Here is a 19,319-nt window from a genome sequence, read left to right as displayed (position 1 = left end):
ATTTGGCTATATGGAGACTGCTGAATAAATTATCCCTGGAAATGTCCCAATTCCATTCTAATAAATGTAGACATTTATCAAAAAAGGGGAAGTCCCTGTATTTGAAGAGTTATCCTTAAGTTAAATATCTCTCCTGCTGAATGTTCCGTGGCCATTGACACAGGGATATATTTACTTAATAGGCCATAGCAAACCTTAGGTCAAAATCGCAACGTCAGAAAACAAAGTTTGTCTCTTTGTCTAGATTATTTTAGCCTGACATTTACAGGATTATTCAATAAAGTGAGAATTCAATGTGAAATTTAAAGCCACAGTAGACAAAATTGAAGCATAGCTGACTTATGGAATTATTCTAGTTTGGCTAATTTGACCTTACATTTGTAATTCGCTTTGATTTCTCACTTTAGTATATAACCCTGTTAAAATCCCTTTGTCAACTCACTATAATTCCAAATTTAGTCAATAACTCCTGCAGTGATTTTATTAATTAGTCTGTCAGAATTGGATTTTGTACTCCTGTTTTCTCCCACTCTGTGACCGCCTCCATTACTAAGAATCAATATTGATGATCTCAGCCAATTCAATGCTTTCCCGTCGGAAAGGAATCAGAGGTACTGCGCATGCATGGCACAACGCCGTCCTGCGCCAATCAGCATCTCCTCATAGAGATACATATAATTCTCTGAAAATGCAGCCTTTATGTTGAAAAGCCTGCAGGGACATGCTATAGATACCAGAACCACTATATTGTCCCGTTAATTCCCTACAATTAAGTTTAGCAAACACACCTTATATTGTGGTGGAATCTCGGTAAAAATAAATTTAGTAGGCCGAGATTACCACGTGGCATGTGTACGTGCATATGCTGACGTATCGATCAGTTGGTTGCACGTGGCAAGATACGATCAGTAGTGTACGGAGCATGTGCAAGAATACAGGATATAGTATTCCCCCTCCTCCATTGTGCTGGACAAGCCATGCGGTCAAACAGGAAGTTAATTCTTATTTGTATTGATTGGTTAAGAGAATGTGCGGGTGGAGCTTAATATGGGAGGAGTTATATGCCTATATAAGGAGCCTGCACTATTGTCCGGGGCTCAGAATTTGCTGTATTTTGGTGACGCTAGTCCCTCTGAGTCCCGATCGGTGATCCAATAAAGAATCTCTTCCTTCCTGAAGAAACCTGTGTCCATCTCTCTGTGCTTGGCTTCCGTCAGTTTCTCCGGTATCATTTGGTGCATTGGCCGGGAAGCTCATCGTTCAACGGTAGCTGAGAGGCAGAGGCGTGAGACGGTCTATCTTTGCCCACGTTCTCTACGGCTGCACCCCTGAACTTCTGCGTGGACCTCCCTTCGTCTCGGCGCCACTGGTCTGTTGTCCAGGAGATCATCGGCCTCTACGTGAGAAGTGCTGGGGTGTCCCCGTCGATGAGTGTGAACTCAGGTTCAGGAACGAGGAGGTAAGACAACTGCTGTTTTAGACGGCAGGACCCGCTAGGGGTATACCGATTGTGCGGTAGGCCCAAAGGGGTTTTTGAATCTGTATCTGCCCCCTCTGTCGGAGGGAAGGAGCGAAGGCGCACCGCTCGATCGAACGCTCTTTAGTCAGACCGTTTGATTTGGTTAGTCAGGCGGGGTCCTGGTGTAAATAGCCCTAGCCGGACACCGGTGTCTTGTCTAGACTAGCGTTCTAGGGTGTATATTACGTTCGCTAGGTCGGAGGGACCGGGAGACTAAGCGGCGCCTGTGTAAATTCGGTTCGCTAGTTCTCATCCTATCTGGGCTAAGTGGGAAGGCGTGTAAATTTGGAACCCACTAGACTTTTGATAGTACGACTAAGAGGCGCCTGTGTAAATTCGGTTCTCTAGCTCGTTGTATAGTGCGACTAAGAGGCGCCTGTGTAAATTCGGTTCTCTAGCTCGCTATATATGTGGTGATTGGGCAGTGTGGCTAACCAAAACGGGTGTATATAGTTTTAGGTAGTCCATTCAAGGTACTGGCCAATAGTTTAGTTGGGAATTGTAAATGTGTTAACGATTGTTTTAGTAAAGTGTATATCTTGTTAGATAGCGCGAGCTCAGCCGTCTAGCGAGAGTGTTAATAGTGTGTTGCTGTATTATAGTGCACGGTACCATAACACTGTATATTTACTGACACTGTATATAAGTACTAATCATTGTCGTCAATTGCATGTTTTAACACCATAACCACTAATAATTGTATTGTGACCTTAACTTGTACTTTGACCTATGCTAACCGTACTGTAACCGCTATTTGTAAAAGACGATGTTACTGGGGTGTGTTATAGACGGGTAATTCGTATATAGAGAATTATAGCGTGGGTGACTGTATAGTTACGCCAAAGGGCATAATATCGATTATATAGTGACTGGTGTAGCAGCTGTGTGTGTACGGGAATTCCCTGAGTGTTTATTGTTATTGTGTACGTTTCACTTGGTAACCGTACCACGTGGTGCTGTTGCCAGAGGAAACGGGTGTGACTGTTGAATAGTACGCGTGTATAGTAATCGTTGTCGACGACGTTCCATTGTTAAATATGGGTGCGTCGCAGTCAACGATTCCGGATCCCTTAGGATGTATGGTTAAGAATTTTAAAAAGGGATTTAAGGTTTGTGATTTTGGGGTTAAGATGTCTTCTGTGCGTTTAGTTACTTTGTGCACTAGGGAGTGGCCTACTTTGGTTGCGGCATGGCCGCCACGTGGCAGTTTGGATCCAACTCTGGTACAGCGCTTACACGTGGCTGTATTGGGTAGGCCTGAACTTTACGGCCAGTTTCCTTATATTGACTGTTGGAGACAGGCCGTAAATGACTCGCCAAAATGGCTCCAGACATGCCACGAGGAGCAGTGTCGCCTCATGGTAGCTAGGACTTGTTCGTCCACTAGGACTGGTGTTAGGCCCATTTTGGACACGCCCCCTGAGTCCGAGATCCCTTTGCCGCCCCCTTACTTTCCGTTAAGAGGAAGTGACGCAAACGCAGGAAGTCCTGCACCCCTCCCCTCATTACCCTCATCCACTTCCGCTTCCTCCTCCAGTACAGGATCCACCCCCCCTCGTACTAAATCTCCCCTTCCGGAACCAGAACCCACCCCCATTAGAAACGAATATCCTGATTTGGCGCCACTTCAGACTTCCGGTCAAGCTTCATCTAGCTCGGCTCGAAGTGTTCTATTTACGACCTTTTCCCAAAACCAACCTCCTACATCCCCATACCCTATCTCTCCCCGACCGGAACCCATGACTGACGCCTCCCTACGTAGCCCCATCCAAACCCGACAGTTGACTGGTGCCCAACAATTAAAGCACTATCAGATGCCTCTTCGCCTAAATCCCGGGTCAGCTTATATCGATGCCGCAGGTCAAATGGCACACGCTGACCCAGTCTTCGTATATGTCCCATTTACCACTACCGACCTTTTAAACTGGAAGACCCATAATTCCTCGTATACTGAGAAACCACAAGCCATGACTGATCTGTTCACCTCAATAGTACAGACGCATAATCCGACATGGGCTGATTGCCAGCAGTTACTAATGACTTTATTTAACAATGAGGAAAGGACAAGAATAAATCAAGCAGCCATTAAAGCATTAGAAGATAGAGCCCGTGCTTTGAACCAAGCTAATCCAGCAGCATGGGCCGCAACACACTATCCCAATACCGATCCCGATTGGAACGTAAATGGTGCTGATATGGTTCAACTCAGAGCCTATAGAGACGCTATAATTGCTGGCATGAAAGCAGGAGGAAAGAAAGCCATTAACATGTCGAAGACAGTTGAGGTGATTCAGAAAAGCGATGAAGCACCCAGTGTCTTTTATGACCGATTATTGGAGGCATACCGCTTGTATACCCCCTTTAATCCGGAAGACGCAGACAATTCCCGAATGGTTAACTCCGCCTTTGTCAGCCAAGCATACGGAGATATTAAGCGCAAGCTACAAAAGTTAGAAGGGTTTGCAGGTATGTCCATCACCCAACTAATGGAGGTAGCAAATAAGGTCTATATGAACAGGGATACAGAAAATAAGAAAGAGGAAGAGCGCAAGATGCGTAAAAAGGCTGATATGCTAGCGGTAGCGATCGCAGGCGTAGATAAACGGGGCCCAGATAGAGGCAATAATAGATGGAGTAGGGAGCCTTTGAGTAGGGATCAGTGCGCGTATTGCAAGGAAGAAGGGCATTGGAGGAACGAATGTCCGCAAAGAGAGCAGTACGAGAGAGACCAACCCAGGGCAGGCTACGGAAATTTTAGAGGCAGAGCGAGAGGTAGAGGAGGCCCCGGAGGGAGTAATGGTTATAGAGGGAGTAATGGGAACAGAGGAAGTGTTAGGGAAGACAGGTATATTCCAGCAGCGCAAAGGTCCCGCGATAGAGAAGGTAGGGACTTCGTAGGATTGGCTGACACGGTCATGGAGGACTATTGATACCGACCGGGCTCCATCCCCCTTGGTCGAGCGGAGCCTATGGTCGATGTATCAATAGGGGGGAAAAGGAGTGCGTTCATGATCGACACTGGTGCCGAACATTCAGTGGTGACTAATCTAGTTGCTCCTCCATCTGGAAGGACTATTACTGTGATAGGAGCAACTGGAAGAAGTGCTGAAAGACCGGTTCTTAAAAGTCGACTCTGTACATTGGGAGGCCACGTAGTAAAACACCAATTCCTTTATATGCCTGAATGTCCAGTCCAACTGCTGGGACGTGATATGCTATCAAAATTACAAGCGCAGATTACGTTCCTACCAAATGGAACAACATCTTTAAAGTTTAATGGACCTTCAGGTATTATGACTTTATCCGTACCAAAGGAAGAAGAGTGGCGACTTTATACAGTGTTGACTAGCCAAAACCCTAGGAGTGATGAGACATTGTTTAACATACCAGGAGTTTGGGCAGAGAACAACCCACCAGGACTGGCCCGCAATATTCCACCTATAAAAATTGAACTGAAACTTGGGGTTTATCCAGTAAGCCTAAGACAATACCACATCCCACAGAAGGCTAAGAAGAACATCCAATCCTATCTGGATAAGTTCATACGGTATGGTATCCTAAAATTCTGTACTTCCCCCTGGAACACCCCATTGCTGCCTGTTCAAAAGCCCGGTACAGATGAGTATCGACCTGTACAGGACTTAAGAGCAGTCAATGATGCGGTTGTTAGTATACATCCAGTTGTACCCAATCCATATAACCTGCTTGCTTTAATTCCGGGCGGGGCTACTTACTTCACAGTCTTAGATCTCAAGGATGCCTTCTTTTGCCTCCGAATTGCCGCAGAAAGTCAATGTATTTTCGCTTTTCAATGGGAGAACGCTGTAACGGGCTCAAAACGCCAAATGACTTGGACAAGACTGCCCCAAGGGTTTAAAAATTCACCTACCCTATTTGGCTCAGCCTTAAGTCAAGATCTACTGGATTTCGAGTCCATCCCAGGAGAGTGTGTCTTGTTACAATATGTAGATGACTTGTTGATAGCAGCAGTTACAAAAGAAATCTGTCAGCAAGCAACGCACGATCTACTACACATTCTCTGGAAGGCAGGATACAAGGTGTCTAGAAAGAAGGCTCAGTTGTGTTTGCCAACTGTCAAGTATCTGGGATTCCATATCTCTGAAGGTCAAAGAATTATGGGGCCAGAGAGAAAAGAAGCTGTCTGCCAAATACCAATACCCAAGAATAGAAGACAAGTGCGAGAATTCTTGGGGGCAGCAGGCTTCTGTAGGATATGGATTCCCAGCTATGCGATACTAGCAAAACCTCTGTACGCAGCCATCAAAGGTACAGAGCACGACCCCTTCTTATGGACCCAAGAACAGCAAACGGCATTTGAAGATGTGAAGAAGGCTTTGATGAGTGCCCCAGCATTAGGTCTACCTGATCACACACGACCATTCTACTTATATGTACACGAGCAAAGAAGAATGGCTGTGGGAGTATTGACACAGTACTTGGGATCATGGCAAAGACCTGTTGCCTACATGTCTAAGCAATTGGATGCAGTGGCCAGCGGACTTCCACCTTGTCTAAGAGCCGTAGCTGCAGCCGCCCTGCTAGTAGCTGAAGCCGATAAACTCACTCTGGGTCAAGAACTTTATGTACGAGTTCCACATGCAGTACAGACGTTGTTGGATTACAAAGGAAATCATTGGTTTAGTAACAGCCGTATGACCAAGTATCAAGCAATGTTGTGTGAAAACCCAAGAGTGCATTTAGAGACTGTAAACACCTTAAATCCAGCTACCCTTTTGCCACAACCTACTGAAAGTCAACATGATTGTTTGGAAGTAATGGATGAAGTATTCTCAAGTAGACCAGATCTTCGTGATTTTCCCATCCAGAACCCCGATGTTCAATATTACACCGACGGCAGTAGTTATGTGAAAGAAGGGATCCGCTATGCAGGATATGCAGTAACAACAATAGACAAGGTGATAGAAGCTCGGCCACTGGCGAAAGGAACATCAGCACAAAAGGCAGAATTAATAGCACTAACACGAGCGTTACAATTGGCTGAAGGTTTAAGAGTAAATATCTATACGGACTCTAAGTATGCGTTTTTAACCACTCATGCCCACGGAGCTCTGTATAAAGAAAGAGGACTACTGAATTCAGAAGGCAAAGAAATCAAGTACGCAGCTGAAATCCTACAACTATTGGAAGCAGTGTGGGAGCCGAAAGAAGTCGGTATTATACATTGTCGAGCGCATCTGAGAGGAGATGGTGATGTAACTAAGGGAAATCGGATGGCAGATAGTGCAGCTAAGCGTGCTGCTGAATCAGGAAGACAGGAGTATGTGGGGCATATAGCTGCTCTAATACCAACCCCACTGTCTCAATGGACTCCAGTTTATACAGCTCAAGAAGAGGAGTGGTTAAAGACTGAACCGGGAAAGTATTTGGAGAACAAGTGGTATCAGCTAGAAGATGGAAGAATAGTTATACCAGCATCGCTAGCGGTAGAAATTGTCCAAAATTATCATAACGGGACACATTCTGGGAGAGACAGTACTGAAGAATCTCTCCGGAAACATTTCTACATACCAAGATTGTCCAACTTGACTCAGGCCATTGTACGCAGATGTGTAACGTGTGCTAAGAATAATGCAAGACAAGGACCAGTAAAGCCACCAGGAGTCCAGTTTATGGGGGGACTCCCCATGTCCGATCTACAAATAGACTTTACAGTGATGCCTAAATCGGGTGGACATCGTTACCTGCTGGTAATTGTGTGCACCTATTCAGGCTGGGTAGAAGCATGTCCTACTCGTACCGAGAAAGCAGGAGAAGTTGTGAGATTCCTGCTACGAGAAATAATACCCCGATATGGACTACCCTGTTCTATAGGATCAGACAATGGTCCAGCTTTTGTTCACCAGTGCCTACAACAACTGACTCATATGCTTGGTATAAAGTGGAGGCTTCATACTGCATATAGACCCCAGAGTTCTGGTAAGGTAGAGAGAATGAATAGAACTATTAAGAACCAGTTGGCTAAAATGTGTCAGGAAACCCAACTTAAGTGGAACGTTCTCTTACCTATAGCTCTATTGCGAATCCGCAGTACCCCTACCAGAAGGATGGGCCTCTCTCCTTTTGAAATTATGTATGGGCGACCACCTCCCGTACTTGGTAACTTAAGGGGGGATTTGAGTCAGCTGGGAGAAGGAATTACCCGGCAGCAGGTTGTAGAGTTGGGTAAGACTATGGAGGAGGTACAGAAATGGGTACAAGATAGATTACCTGTGAATATTTATCCCCCTGTTCATAATTATCATCCAGGAGACCAAGTGTGGATTAAAGAGTGGAATAATGTACCGTTAGGGCCCAAGTGGAGAGGTCCTTATGTTGTTCTTTTGTCTACCCCTACAGCGATAAAAGTAGCCGAAGTGACTCCGTGGATACATCACTCCAGGGTTAAACCAGCAGCAGTCGATTCTTGGCAAGTTACAGCAGATCCAGAGAATCCCTGCAAGATCCGGTTGAAACGCACTACTCAGTCGGAGTAACGAGGAATTATTGTGGATTACAAATTTTATTGTTACAGGTGTAAGTGAGAAGGCCATAATAAAGCCTGTCCTCTTACCATCACATAGTGTATAAGCCAGGAAAGTCCCGAAGGGACACCTGTGAAGACGAGCAGAACTCCATTCCCTGCAGCCCTCACATCCTGGAAGCTGAGGTTCCATCGCACGGACGAAGACTGAGGATGACGGCGAAAGATGTGCTTTTGATTGTGTTTATTTATATGTGTTTTTATATTCAGGAAGGTAGAGGTACCGACACTCCTAGCTGTGAGGTATGCATTAAGACTACGAGAACAGGTAACCATATTTCCCAAACCCTAATTTGGCATTCACAATACGAATGTAAAGGAGATGTATCAAGATGTAGATACTTAAATATAGACTATAGTGTATGCCATTTAGGAGTAGGAGAACCTAAGTGCTTCAGTCCGGAGTATCAGCCTCGTACAATTTGGTTGACTCTCAGGAATGGAGATCCTCAGGGGACCCTAATTAACAAGACGGTGTTAGAATCCGTACATTCTTCGGGTGTTCTGCTATTTGATGCGTGCAAAGCGATATCGAGTGGTAGAAAGCCGTGGAATGTATGTGGGGATCTTAGATGGGAGAGGACGTATGGGTCTAATGATAAATATATTTGTCCCAGTAGTAAAAAATAAATATGTGAGTCCTAGATGCCCAAATAAAGACTATAACTTTTGCCCATATTGGTCTTGTGTGGGGTGGGCGACTTGGGGACAGACAGTAGATAAAGACATGATAGTGACTAAGTTGCCGACTAGCCCATATTGTAAGTCTATGGAATGTAACCCAGTCCATATACTTATTAATAACCCCGACAAGTTCTTAGATAAGTATGGCAATTTATTTGGGTTTCAGATATACGGGACGGGTTTAGATCCTGGGACATTATTGTTTATAGGGATAGAGACTGATACGGTATCCTCCCAGACTCATCAAGTATACCACTCCTTTTATGAAGAGATGAGTATAGATAATAAGATCCCCCATAGCGCTAAGAACCTGTTCATCGACCTAGCTGAAAGTATTGCCGGTAGTCTTAATGTTACCAACTGCTATGTGTGTGGAGGTACTAACATGGGAGACCAATGGCCTTGGGAAGCAAAGGAGGTAATGTCCGGTTCTGAGGCAGTTGACCAACTAATATCTGCACCAGCCGATTATCATTTGAGTGTTAGAGGTAAATCTGAGTGGAGATTAAAGACCTCCATCATAGGTTATGTTTGCATAGCAAGGAAAGGAATAATGTATAATACTTCTGTAGGAGAATTAACTTGTCTAGGGCAAAAAGCTTATGATGATGATACAAAGAATACAACTTGGTGGTCGGCTTCAAATGTCTCAGAACCATCTAACCCGTTTGCTAGATACGCCAATTTAAAGGATGTGTGGTTTGATTTATCCATCACATCTACCTGGAGAGCCCCAGCAAATTTGTACTGGATCTGTGGTAAGAAAGCCTATTCGGAGCTGCCACAGGACTGGGAAGGGGCATGTGTGTTGGGTATGCTCAAACCATCCTTCTTCTTGTTACCGATTGAAACAGGTGAGACTTTAGGTGTTAAAGTGTATGATGTGAATCATAGGAAGAAAAGGGGACCCTTAGAGATAGGTACCTGGGAAGATAATGAATGGCCTCCCCAGCGTATCATAGATTATTATGGGCCAGCCACGTGGGCTGAGGATGGTACCTTTGGTTATAGAACCCCTATTTATATGCTCAACCGTATTATAAGATTACAGGCGGTGGTTGAGATTATCACAAATGAGACATCACAAGCTCTCAATCTTCTAGTGAAACATAATACCAGGATGAGGACAGCAGTATACCAGAATAGATTAGCCTTGGATTACCTTTTGGCAGTAGAGGGAGGTGTATGTGGGAAGTTTAACCTAAGCAATTGCTGTCTTCAAATAGACGACGAAGGGCAAGCAATAGCTGAGCTTACTAGCCATATGGTTAAACTAGCGCATGTGCCTACTCAAGTATGGAAAGGGTACAATCCAAGTAGTTGGTTTGGTAGCTGGTATGAGTGGTTTGGAGGGCTTAAGGCAGTGGTAGGTGGAGTCCTACTGATTTTACTGTTGTGTCTACTCCTACCGTGTCTTATACCCTTAGTAGTTAGGTCTGTGCAAAGCCTGATAGGAAGTATAGCAGAGAGGAAGGCTGCTGCACAGATAATGGCGATATATAAGTATAAGGCTCTAGATCAGGGAGAACCAATGCAGGAAGATGAATGTTGAAGATTCACATCATAAGATAAGTCTGGTCTGGTTCAAGGTAACTTGCGGTGTAAGCAAACCAAGGTTATGTGATGCCTCAAGTAATTGTAAAATATCAAGAGGCATCAAAGGGGGGAATGTGGTGGAATCTCGGTAAAAATAAATTTAGTAGGCCGAGATTACCACGTGGCATGTGTACGTGCATATGCTGACGTATCGATCAGTTGGTTGCACGTGGCAAGATACGATCAGTAGTGTACGGAGCATGTGCAAGAATACAGGATATAGTATTCCCCCTCCTCCATTGTGCTGGACAAGCCATGCGGTCAAACAGGAAGTTAATTCTTATTTGTATTGATTGGTTAAGAGAATGTGCGGGTGGAGCTTAATATGGGAGGAGTTATATGCCTATATAAGGAGCCTGCACTATTGTCCGGGGCTCAGAATTTGCTGTATTTTGGTGACGCTAGTCCCTCTGAGTCCCGATCGGTGATCCAATAAAGAATCTCTTCCTTCCTGAAGAAACCTGTGTCCATCTCTCTGTGCTTGGCTTCCGTCAGTTTCTCCGGTATCAATATGGCTTATCCCCTTAAAGGGACAGTATAGTCACCTAGACCACTTCAGCTCAATAAAGTGGTCTGGGTGCCAGGTCCCTCAGGTTTTAACCCTTCACATGGAAACAGCAATTTCAGAGAAACTGCTATGTTTACATAGCAGGGTTAATCCAGCCTCTAGCGGCTGTCTTCCTGACAGCCGCTAGAGGCGCTTCTGCGACGCTGGATGCAAAATTCGCATCCAGTGTGCAGAACGTCCGTAGGAAAGCATTGAGAAATGCTTTCCTATTGACTGTTAGAATGCGCATGCGCATTCTGCTCCACTCGGGACTCGGGAGCTGTCGTCGGCTGGGGAGGAGAGGTCACCAGTGCCGAGGGAGCCCAGCGCTGGATTAAGGTAAGCTGCTGAAAGGGTTTTAACCCCTTCAGCGCCACGGGAAGGGGACCCTGAGGGAGAGGGTCCCCCAAAGATGACATAGTGTCAGGAAAACAGGTTTGTTTTCCTGACACTATAGTGATCCTTTAAAGGGAAACTCCAGTGCCAGGAAAACGATCCGTTTTCCTGGCACTGGAGGGTCCCTCTCCCTCCCACCCCCCCAATCCCCAGTTGCTGAAGGGGTGAAAACCCCTTCAGTGACTTACCAGAGGCAGCGACATGTCCCACGTCGCTGCTTCCTCCTCCCCCGCCGCTCCTCCTTCTGCTTACGTCGGCCGGTGGGCGAGACTGATCTCGCCCGCCGGCCGAGGAGACCTAATGCGCATGCACGGCAATGCCGTGCATGCGCATTAGCGCACCCCATAGGAAAGCATTGAAAATGAATTTCAATGCTTCCCTATGGGGAATAGAGCGACGCTGGAGGTCCTCACACAGTGTGAAGACGTCCAGCGACGCTCTAGCACAGAAAACCTGTGCTATAGAGCAGGAAGTTCCCTCTAGTGGCTGTCTAATAGACAGCCACTAGGGGAGGACTTAACCCTGCAAGGTAATTATTGCAGTTTAAAAAAACTGCAATAATTACACTTGCAGGGTTAAGGGTAGTGGGAGTTTGCACCCAGACCATTGCAATGAGCAGAAGTGGTCTGGGTGCCTGGAGTGTCCCTTTAAGTGTGAATTACTGGAAATTCATACCGTTTATTCACTAAACAATGTATTTCTAGTGAGTTGAAATACAATTTGCAAACTTGAAGCCAAGATGCCATACTGTAACTATAACTGAATTGGGGGAATTTTCACAAAAATAATATAGCTAAAATAAAACCATAGCTAAATTTCTCTTTTCTGGCAAAGTAGTCTGGTAGATGTAATTGTACACCACATGAGATCTCCCCTTTGCCCATCCCTTGTTATACAGTAAACACAGCATCACATTGAACTTACAGCAGGCAGTGGGAGGAGGATTCAGTGAGTAAAGTCCCCAATGTACAGTGCATTCTGGGTAACAAGGAAGCGCCATATTTGTTGATGGAACAGCAACATGTCACAGTGCAGGTCAGTGCTGTTTTATCCCTTCTTGTTAAAGGTGTTTTGATACTGAATAATTGTTTGGCAGTTAAGGGGCAGCTTTATACTGGGCTGGTTTTCTTACATGTACATAGAGTGACAGACAGTCTGTATTAATTAATCTGTGTTAATTATGCAATTTACTATCAAGACTAGAGAGAGACAGAGAGGGGGGGAGCTAAGTATTAGCAGGTCTGAAAATTGATGAATGGTAAGTGTGGTAAGGAGCTTCCATCTGCTGTTTGTTATCACAGAGATACATTTACCAAAACAACCCATTCCCAGTGTTCCTTTATGAGACCAGTGGCTTGGACTGGCTTTAAGCAAGTCCCAATCTGGATGGCTAAATGCCACACTTGTTTTGCTTATAAACCAGCATTTATTGCTTATATTCAATAAATTGCCAATATTCAATAAATGGATTCTAGCCCAAATTAACTATTGCTGACAGCTGGATGTCTGGCTGAGGATAGTTGGAGTTGCATTGGAAACTGGAAACCAACAACTTACCTACTCCTGTCCGCATACAAAACAAGGGACACATGGGCTTGTGATTTATGTCAAACCTAATGTCACAGATACTTACAATAAGTTGTTTTTCATAAGCAGACCATGATGATGGCATGCACCGTCTGTTTCTTAATTGATTAGAGATTTTAAAAGTTTTTATTTGATGATCCATAGAATGATATATTTTTTATTTTTTTGTATAAAGAACCAGTTGTAATAATTCTTGTAACTAGTGCCGCAGCCAAAGTATTTGAGTCACTCAGGACACAGTACTAATTATTACATTCATACCTTAGTAAAACCAGGATAGTGGAAAGTCCCTTTCTCACAAAACAAGCTCACCGTATATATTATAAATAGTGATGTCCCGAACAGTTAGCCGGGAACTGTTCGCCGGCGAACATAGCGTGTTCGGTCCGCCCCCTATTCATCATCATCATTTAGTAAACTTTGACCCTGTACCTCACAGTCAGCAGACACATTCCAGCCAATCCGCAGCAGACCCTCCCACCTCCATGACGAATAGGAGGCGGACCGAACATTGCGCGTGTTCGCGACTGCGAACACGCTATGTTTGCCACCGCGAACACGCTATGTTCGCCGGCGAACACGCTATGTTCGCCGGCGAACGGTTCCTGCCGAACTGTTCGGGACATCACTAATTATAAAAGCTGTTTTATGCCTCGAAAGGCACTCCCTAAAGCGGTAATAAACCATTTTGAAATGTCTCCTAACACAATACAGAAAGTTAATAAGTAAAGAGTAACTTGTCAGGAATTTCAATGCAAATTAACATTTAAGAACAAAATAGTGGAATTAAAAGTTGTCAAATTCCACTATTTCTGGCCTACAATCACAGCAGTTTTGCGTTTGTGTGAAGTTGTATAGATGGCCATTCAATTCTGGTATCGTGTCTTTGGATAGCAGACAGTGATGATGGCATTGAATACCATTTATCCTTTAGGGATAATAGATCACAAATAAGTGTTTTTTTGTTTTATTTTTTTATTTTTTAAATAAATTTGATTCTGCGTTCAAGTTCTGTCGTAATGTGTAACTAGTGTCGCAGCAAAAATATTCTGTTCCTGCTATACTTTTATGAAGACAAAGATACAGTCTCTACGACCACAAACAAGTTCACTAAATGCATTTCGTGTTGCTGATTTTAATGTGTCAAGTGCCTTCAATGGGAAATTTAAAGTAAATGTCTAGACCCACTTCCTATCTTGCCTAAATATATCACAGGAGTTTATCGACTAAGCTCTAAATTAATAGAATCATAAAGGCAAACTATAGGCTAAAATAACCGCTTTGATTATACCAAAAATGAAGATTTATGTCAAATCAGCTATTTTAACTCTACGGGTTATTTACTAAAGTGAGCGTTCGCAATGAATTTAATATTTAAGGCCAAACTGAAAAATGTGGCTGGCTTAGAATATGTTTCCAATTCAGCTGTTATGGCCTTAAAGGGACACTATAGTCACCAGAACAACTACAGCTTAATGTAGTTGTTCTGGTGAGTATAATCATTAATTTTCATTAAAACAAGGCAGTGTTTTAAAAAGGCAGTGTTACAGTGCCCCTAGGGACACCTCCAAGTGGCCACTCCTCAGATGCCCACTGGAGGTGCTTCCTGTCTCGGTGCTGCACAGTAGGCAGCACTGCCGTTCAGTGTCTCCACACTCTGCATTAGGATGCTGAATTTTGCTTATAGAAATTATTCAATGCATCTCTCTGAAGAGGTGCTGACTGGCCAAAACAGATTTTAGCCATTGGAAAGCATTGGATTGGCAAAAAAAATCGTCAATTCTGATGTCATCAAGGAGGCAGATCGGGTGGGTCCAGCGCCGGCAGACCAGCACGGCGCTGGAAATAAGGTGAGTTTTTATTCCTTTTAAGGGGACTGAGCCACCTACATGGTGGGTTTAGCACTATAGGATCAGGAATACAGGTTTGTGTTCCTGACCCTATACTGTTCCTTTAAATGTAAAATTTGCTTTGAATTCTCAGTTTAGTGAATAACTCTGTAAATGTTGCAATTTGGTTTCAGTTCTTTAACCCCTTAGTGACCGCAAAAAATGGTCGTTAACGACTGCAGACGTACCGGGTACGTCTGCGGCAAATTTGATCGCTTCCAGCCGCTCTAACTGTACTGCAGCGATGCCTCGATGTCTAGGGGACAGACAGTCTTCATCTAGGGGACAGACAGTCTCCCCACAGCAAATTAGGACCCCGCGGGCCATGTGACGTCACATGGCCGCAATAGGTGTCCATAGTGTTGCCTGCAGGGGTCTGCCTGAACTGACAGGCGGTCCCCCTGCTGGTGAAAAAGGTTTTAAAAAAAATTATATATATCTTATATCTATATGTAATATGTATATATATATCTTATATATAATGTCATACTAAGTGTATTTGTTTTATTAATATATACATATATTAATGTAAAATTACACACGTGTGATATTTTAATAAAAAATAATAACTTAAAAATTTACAAATTTTATATATATATATAATTTTATTCTATCTGTATTTTGATATCAATATATATTTATATCAAAATGCACTTAGAATTAAATTTTATATATATATATTAAAATAATACGAAATATACATAATTACATAAATAATTTAATAAATATACACGTAGACTTCAAATATAAAAATATGTATATATATTTAAATTCTATGTGCATATTTTATGTAATATTTTTACATAATTAAGTAATTTTATTGATTGCAATTTGGCGTACTGCCTGACAACCCAGGCAGAAAGTCCAGAGAATTTAATTTGCTAGCACCATATTTAACCCTGTAACTTTCCAAAACACCCTAAAACTTGTACATAGGGGGTACTGTTTTACTTGGTAGACTTCGCTGAACACAAATATTAGAGTTACAGCGATGATATTGTCAGTGAAAGTGAAGTTTTTTGCATTTTTCACATACATTGTTTGCACTTTCACTGATGATATCATTGTTGTGATACATTTTACTGTTTTGAAACACTAATATTTGTATTCAGCAAAGTCCCCCGAGTTTAACAGTACCCCCACGTCAAATATAATGCTTGATTTTCTGTTTTTTTTACATTGAAATTTGCCAGATTGGTTATGTTGCCTTTGATAGTGAATGGTAGCCCAGGAACGAGAATTACCCCCATGATGGCATACCATTTGCAAAAGAAGACAACCCAAGGTATTGCAAATGGGGTATGTTCAGTCTTTTTTAGGAGCCATTTAGTCACAAACACTGGACAAAGTTAGCATTCATCATTGTTTTTTGCATTTTTAACACACAAATATAAATGCTAACTTTGGCCAGTGTTTGTGACTATGTGGCTACTAAAAAAGACTGGACTATGATACCCATATTGAATACCCTGGGTTGTCTACTTTAAAAAAATATGTACATGTGAGGTGTGATTCAGAGATTTATGACAGATAATAGTGTTACAATGTCACTATTGATACATTTTAAAAATATATAATTTGAAACCGCAATGTCCTACTTGTACTTATAGCCCTACAACTTGCAAAAAAAAAAGCTAAGAACATGTTAACATTGGGCATTTCTAAACTCAGGACAAAATTTAGAAACTATTTTGCACGAGTGTTCTTTGGCGGCTGTAGATGCATAACAGATTTTGGAGGTCAAAGTTAGAAAAGGTGTATTTTTTTTTTAATTGTGTCATCATATTTTATACATTATTTTTATAGTAAATTATATGATATGATGAAAATAATGGTATCGTTAGAAAGACAATATATTAGCGAGAAAAATTGTATATATTATGTGTGGGTACAGTAAATGAGTAAGAGGAAAATTACAGCTAAACTCAAACACCGAAGAAATATAAAAAGAGCCCTGGTCCTTAACAGCGCAGCGGCATATACTGGGTCCCTGTTCGGCAGAAATGCTTGCCGTTCAAGCGCAGATCCAGAACCTAATCTTGGGAGGGGCACTGGTAGATTATTTAAAGAAACCATCCAGGCACAATAACCACTACAGCACTTTGTAGTGGTTATGGTGCAATATATGAGGGGTGCAGTGTGCGTGTGTGTGAGGGGTGCAGTGTGCGTATGTGTATATGGGGCAGCTTGTGCGTGAGGGGTACAGTGTGTGTGTGTGTGTGTGGGGACAGGTTGTATGAGGGGTACAGTGTGTTTGTCGGGCAGATTGTGTGAGGGCTACAGTTTGTGTGTACAGAGTGGCAGTGGGTGTCTATGGGGGGGGGTGCTATGTGTGTGTATGGAGGGGCAGAGTGTGTGTGTGTATCAGAGGTAATGTGTTTATGTATGGGGGGCAGTGTGTGTGTGTGTGGGAGGGAGCAGTGTGTGTGTATGTAAACTCAAACACCGCAGAAATATAAAAAGAGCCCTGGTCCTTAACGCTAAGAAATTTGAAAAATGGTCTGGTCACTAAGGGGTTAAAGTGGCTGGATTACCTCCCTCTCCAAACAAAATTGAGAATGTCATCAAGATTAAATCATTATGGAATACTCACTTTGACTGTGTTGGGATGTCACTAATATTTCAACACAGACTAAAGATATACTGGGACAAATTAGGGACTATTATCTATTGATCTATTTAGACTCCTGGGGTCTTGCACGCGTGAGCACTTATGTGGCTTCCTGGCAGGTGGAGGGCCAGGAGCTGCAGAGTATTCTGTGGAAAAACTTGACCGTAAGTAAAACCTAACTTTCACTGCATCTTGGCCACCATACAGCAAGCACGGTCTGAGATCAAGCCTTGGACCAACAAAGAAGAAGAAGCTGGGCAGAGCGATTGGCCATGTCTGTAAAAGTTTTGGGGTGAAACTGGTAATCGATGTCCTTCAGTTTGGGGGTGAACAAGGTCACTGCAAGGAGGTCTCAATCGATACCTGTAGTGACCCTCCATCTGCAGGGACTAGATTTAGTGGTCCAAGTTGAATAATCAAATATGATTGCTGTCACATCTCATGGATATAGCATGGCCATACCACTCTGTTCAGAGGACCAGAAGCAGCACATGAACTCGGCAGGACCCAGGTGTTCCTTTCATTTCTGTAAATCTGTCTACTCACGCTCAGTCACTTAGATAAGAATTTGCTAAGTCATACTGACAGGGTGTTTGCTAAACCTGGAATTATTGGGAATTGCAAATGACCAAGTTAGCTGAGCTGGGAATATAGACAAGTTTCAGACTGTGGATATTTTGTTTTAAAACTATAACCTAACCCCCAATCAATATGGGAAAATAAAATGTGCAAACACTTGCAGGATCTCGGTGTTCTGGTCAGCATACAGCCAGCACTCATATCACGTACATTACATACAGCTAGAATTTTAGAGTCGATTTTATGGTAAAATTATCTAAAAATTGGGTGTTAGGTGTCTGTACAGGGGCTGTGAGGGGCACAATTTCAGTGCTTGCCGTAGGCGCTATCTTTAGAAGATACGCCCCTGTACACACCAAAACTGCTTCATTAAGCTAAATTTGTTTTGATGCCTATAGCATCCCTTTGTTTTTTAGCTGAAAACCGGGGATCACTATAACATATATGGTGCTCTAACCAGGGGCGTATTAGCCGTGAGGCAAACAAGGCATTTGCCTTGGGCGGCATTTTCCAGGGGGCGGCAAAAAAAGCCGCCCCCAAATGCCCAAGGCAAATGTCTTGTTAGCCTTGCGGCTAACAGACATGCCGGCGGGCTGCTGGGCGATCGGGCGGCACTGCCTGGCGGGCGGGCGGCCGGCCGGCCGGCGAGGGAGCACTTCCCCTGAGCTGTCTGCTCAGCTCCCTCGCCAGCCGCAGAGTGAGGCTGGGAGGAGGAGCCGGAATATGACGTCATATTCCGGCTCCCAGCCTCACTCTGAGGCACGCGAGGGAGCTGAGCTGACAGCTCAGGGGAAGTGCTCCCTCACCGGCCGGCCGGCCGCCCGCCCGCCAGGCAGTGCCGCCCGATCGCCCAGCAGCCACTGGACCACCAGGGAGGAAGAGACACCCCCTCCCCAGCATTCCCAAAGGTAAGGAGGCTGGGGGGGGGAGGGGGGGTTAAAAAAAAAAAGTGTTAAAAATAAATAAAAAAAAATGTGTTAAAAATAAATGTAAAAAAACGTGTTAAAAAAAATAAAAAAATGTGTTAAAAATAAATTTAAAAAAAATGTGTTAATGTGGGTGGGTGAGTGTGTGTCTGTGTCTGTTAGTGTGTGTGTCTGTTAGTGTGTGTGTGTGTGTCTGTGTCTGTTAGTGTGTGTGTCTGTTAGTGTGTGTGTGTGTGTCTGTGTCTGTTAGTGTGTGTGTCTGTTAGTGTGTGTGTGTGTGTCTGTTAGTGTGTGTCTGTTAGTGTGTGTCTGTTAGTGTGTGTGTCTGTTAGTGTGTGTGTCTGTTAGTGTTTGTGTCTGTTAGTGTGTGTCAGTGTGTGTGTCTGTTAGTGTGTGTGTGTCTGTTAGTGTGTGTGTGTCTGT

The 19,319-nt window shown here is 43.6% G+C and overlaps 1 protein-coding gene across 2 annotated transcripts in view; it reads left to right on the top strand.

Moving 5' to 3' along the window:
* The first annotated feature begins 12,276 nt into the window (after positions 1-12,276).
* The window catches only part of LOC134575684 (arsenite methyltransferase-like), a 41,787-nt gene continuing 34,744 nt past the window's right edge, over positions 12,277-19,319 (top strand). Inside the window, exon 1 of one of the 2 annotated variants that reach the window (XM_063435045.1) lies at positions 12,277-12,339. In XM_063435045.1, the coding sequence (XP_063291115.1) occupies positions 12,326-12,339 (14 nt within the window). In that variant the 5' untranslated portion in view covers positions 12,277-12,325. The remainder of the gene's footprint in view (positions 12,340-19,319) is intronic. The other variant, XM_063435044.1, reaches the window with a different exon arrangement.

The sequence above is a fragment of the Pelobates fuscus genome, chromosome 10 (genome assembly GCF_036172605.1).
Source record: "Pelobates fuscus isolate aPelFus1 chromosome 10, aPelFus1.pri, whole genome shotgun sequence".
Lineage (NCBI taxonomy): Eukaryota > Metazoa > Chordata > Amphibia > Anura > Pelobatidae > Pelobates > Pelobates fuscus.
This window is presented reverse-complemented; position numbering and strand designations above follow the sequence as displayed.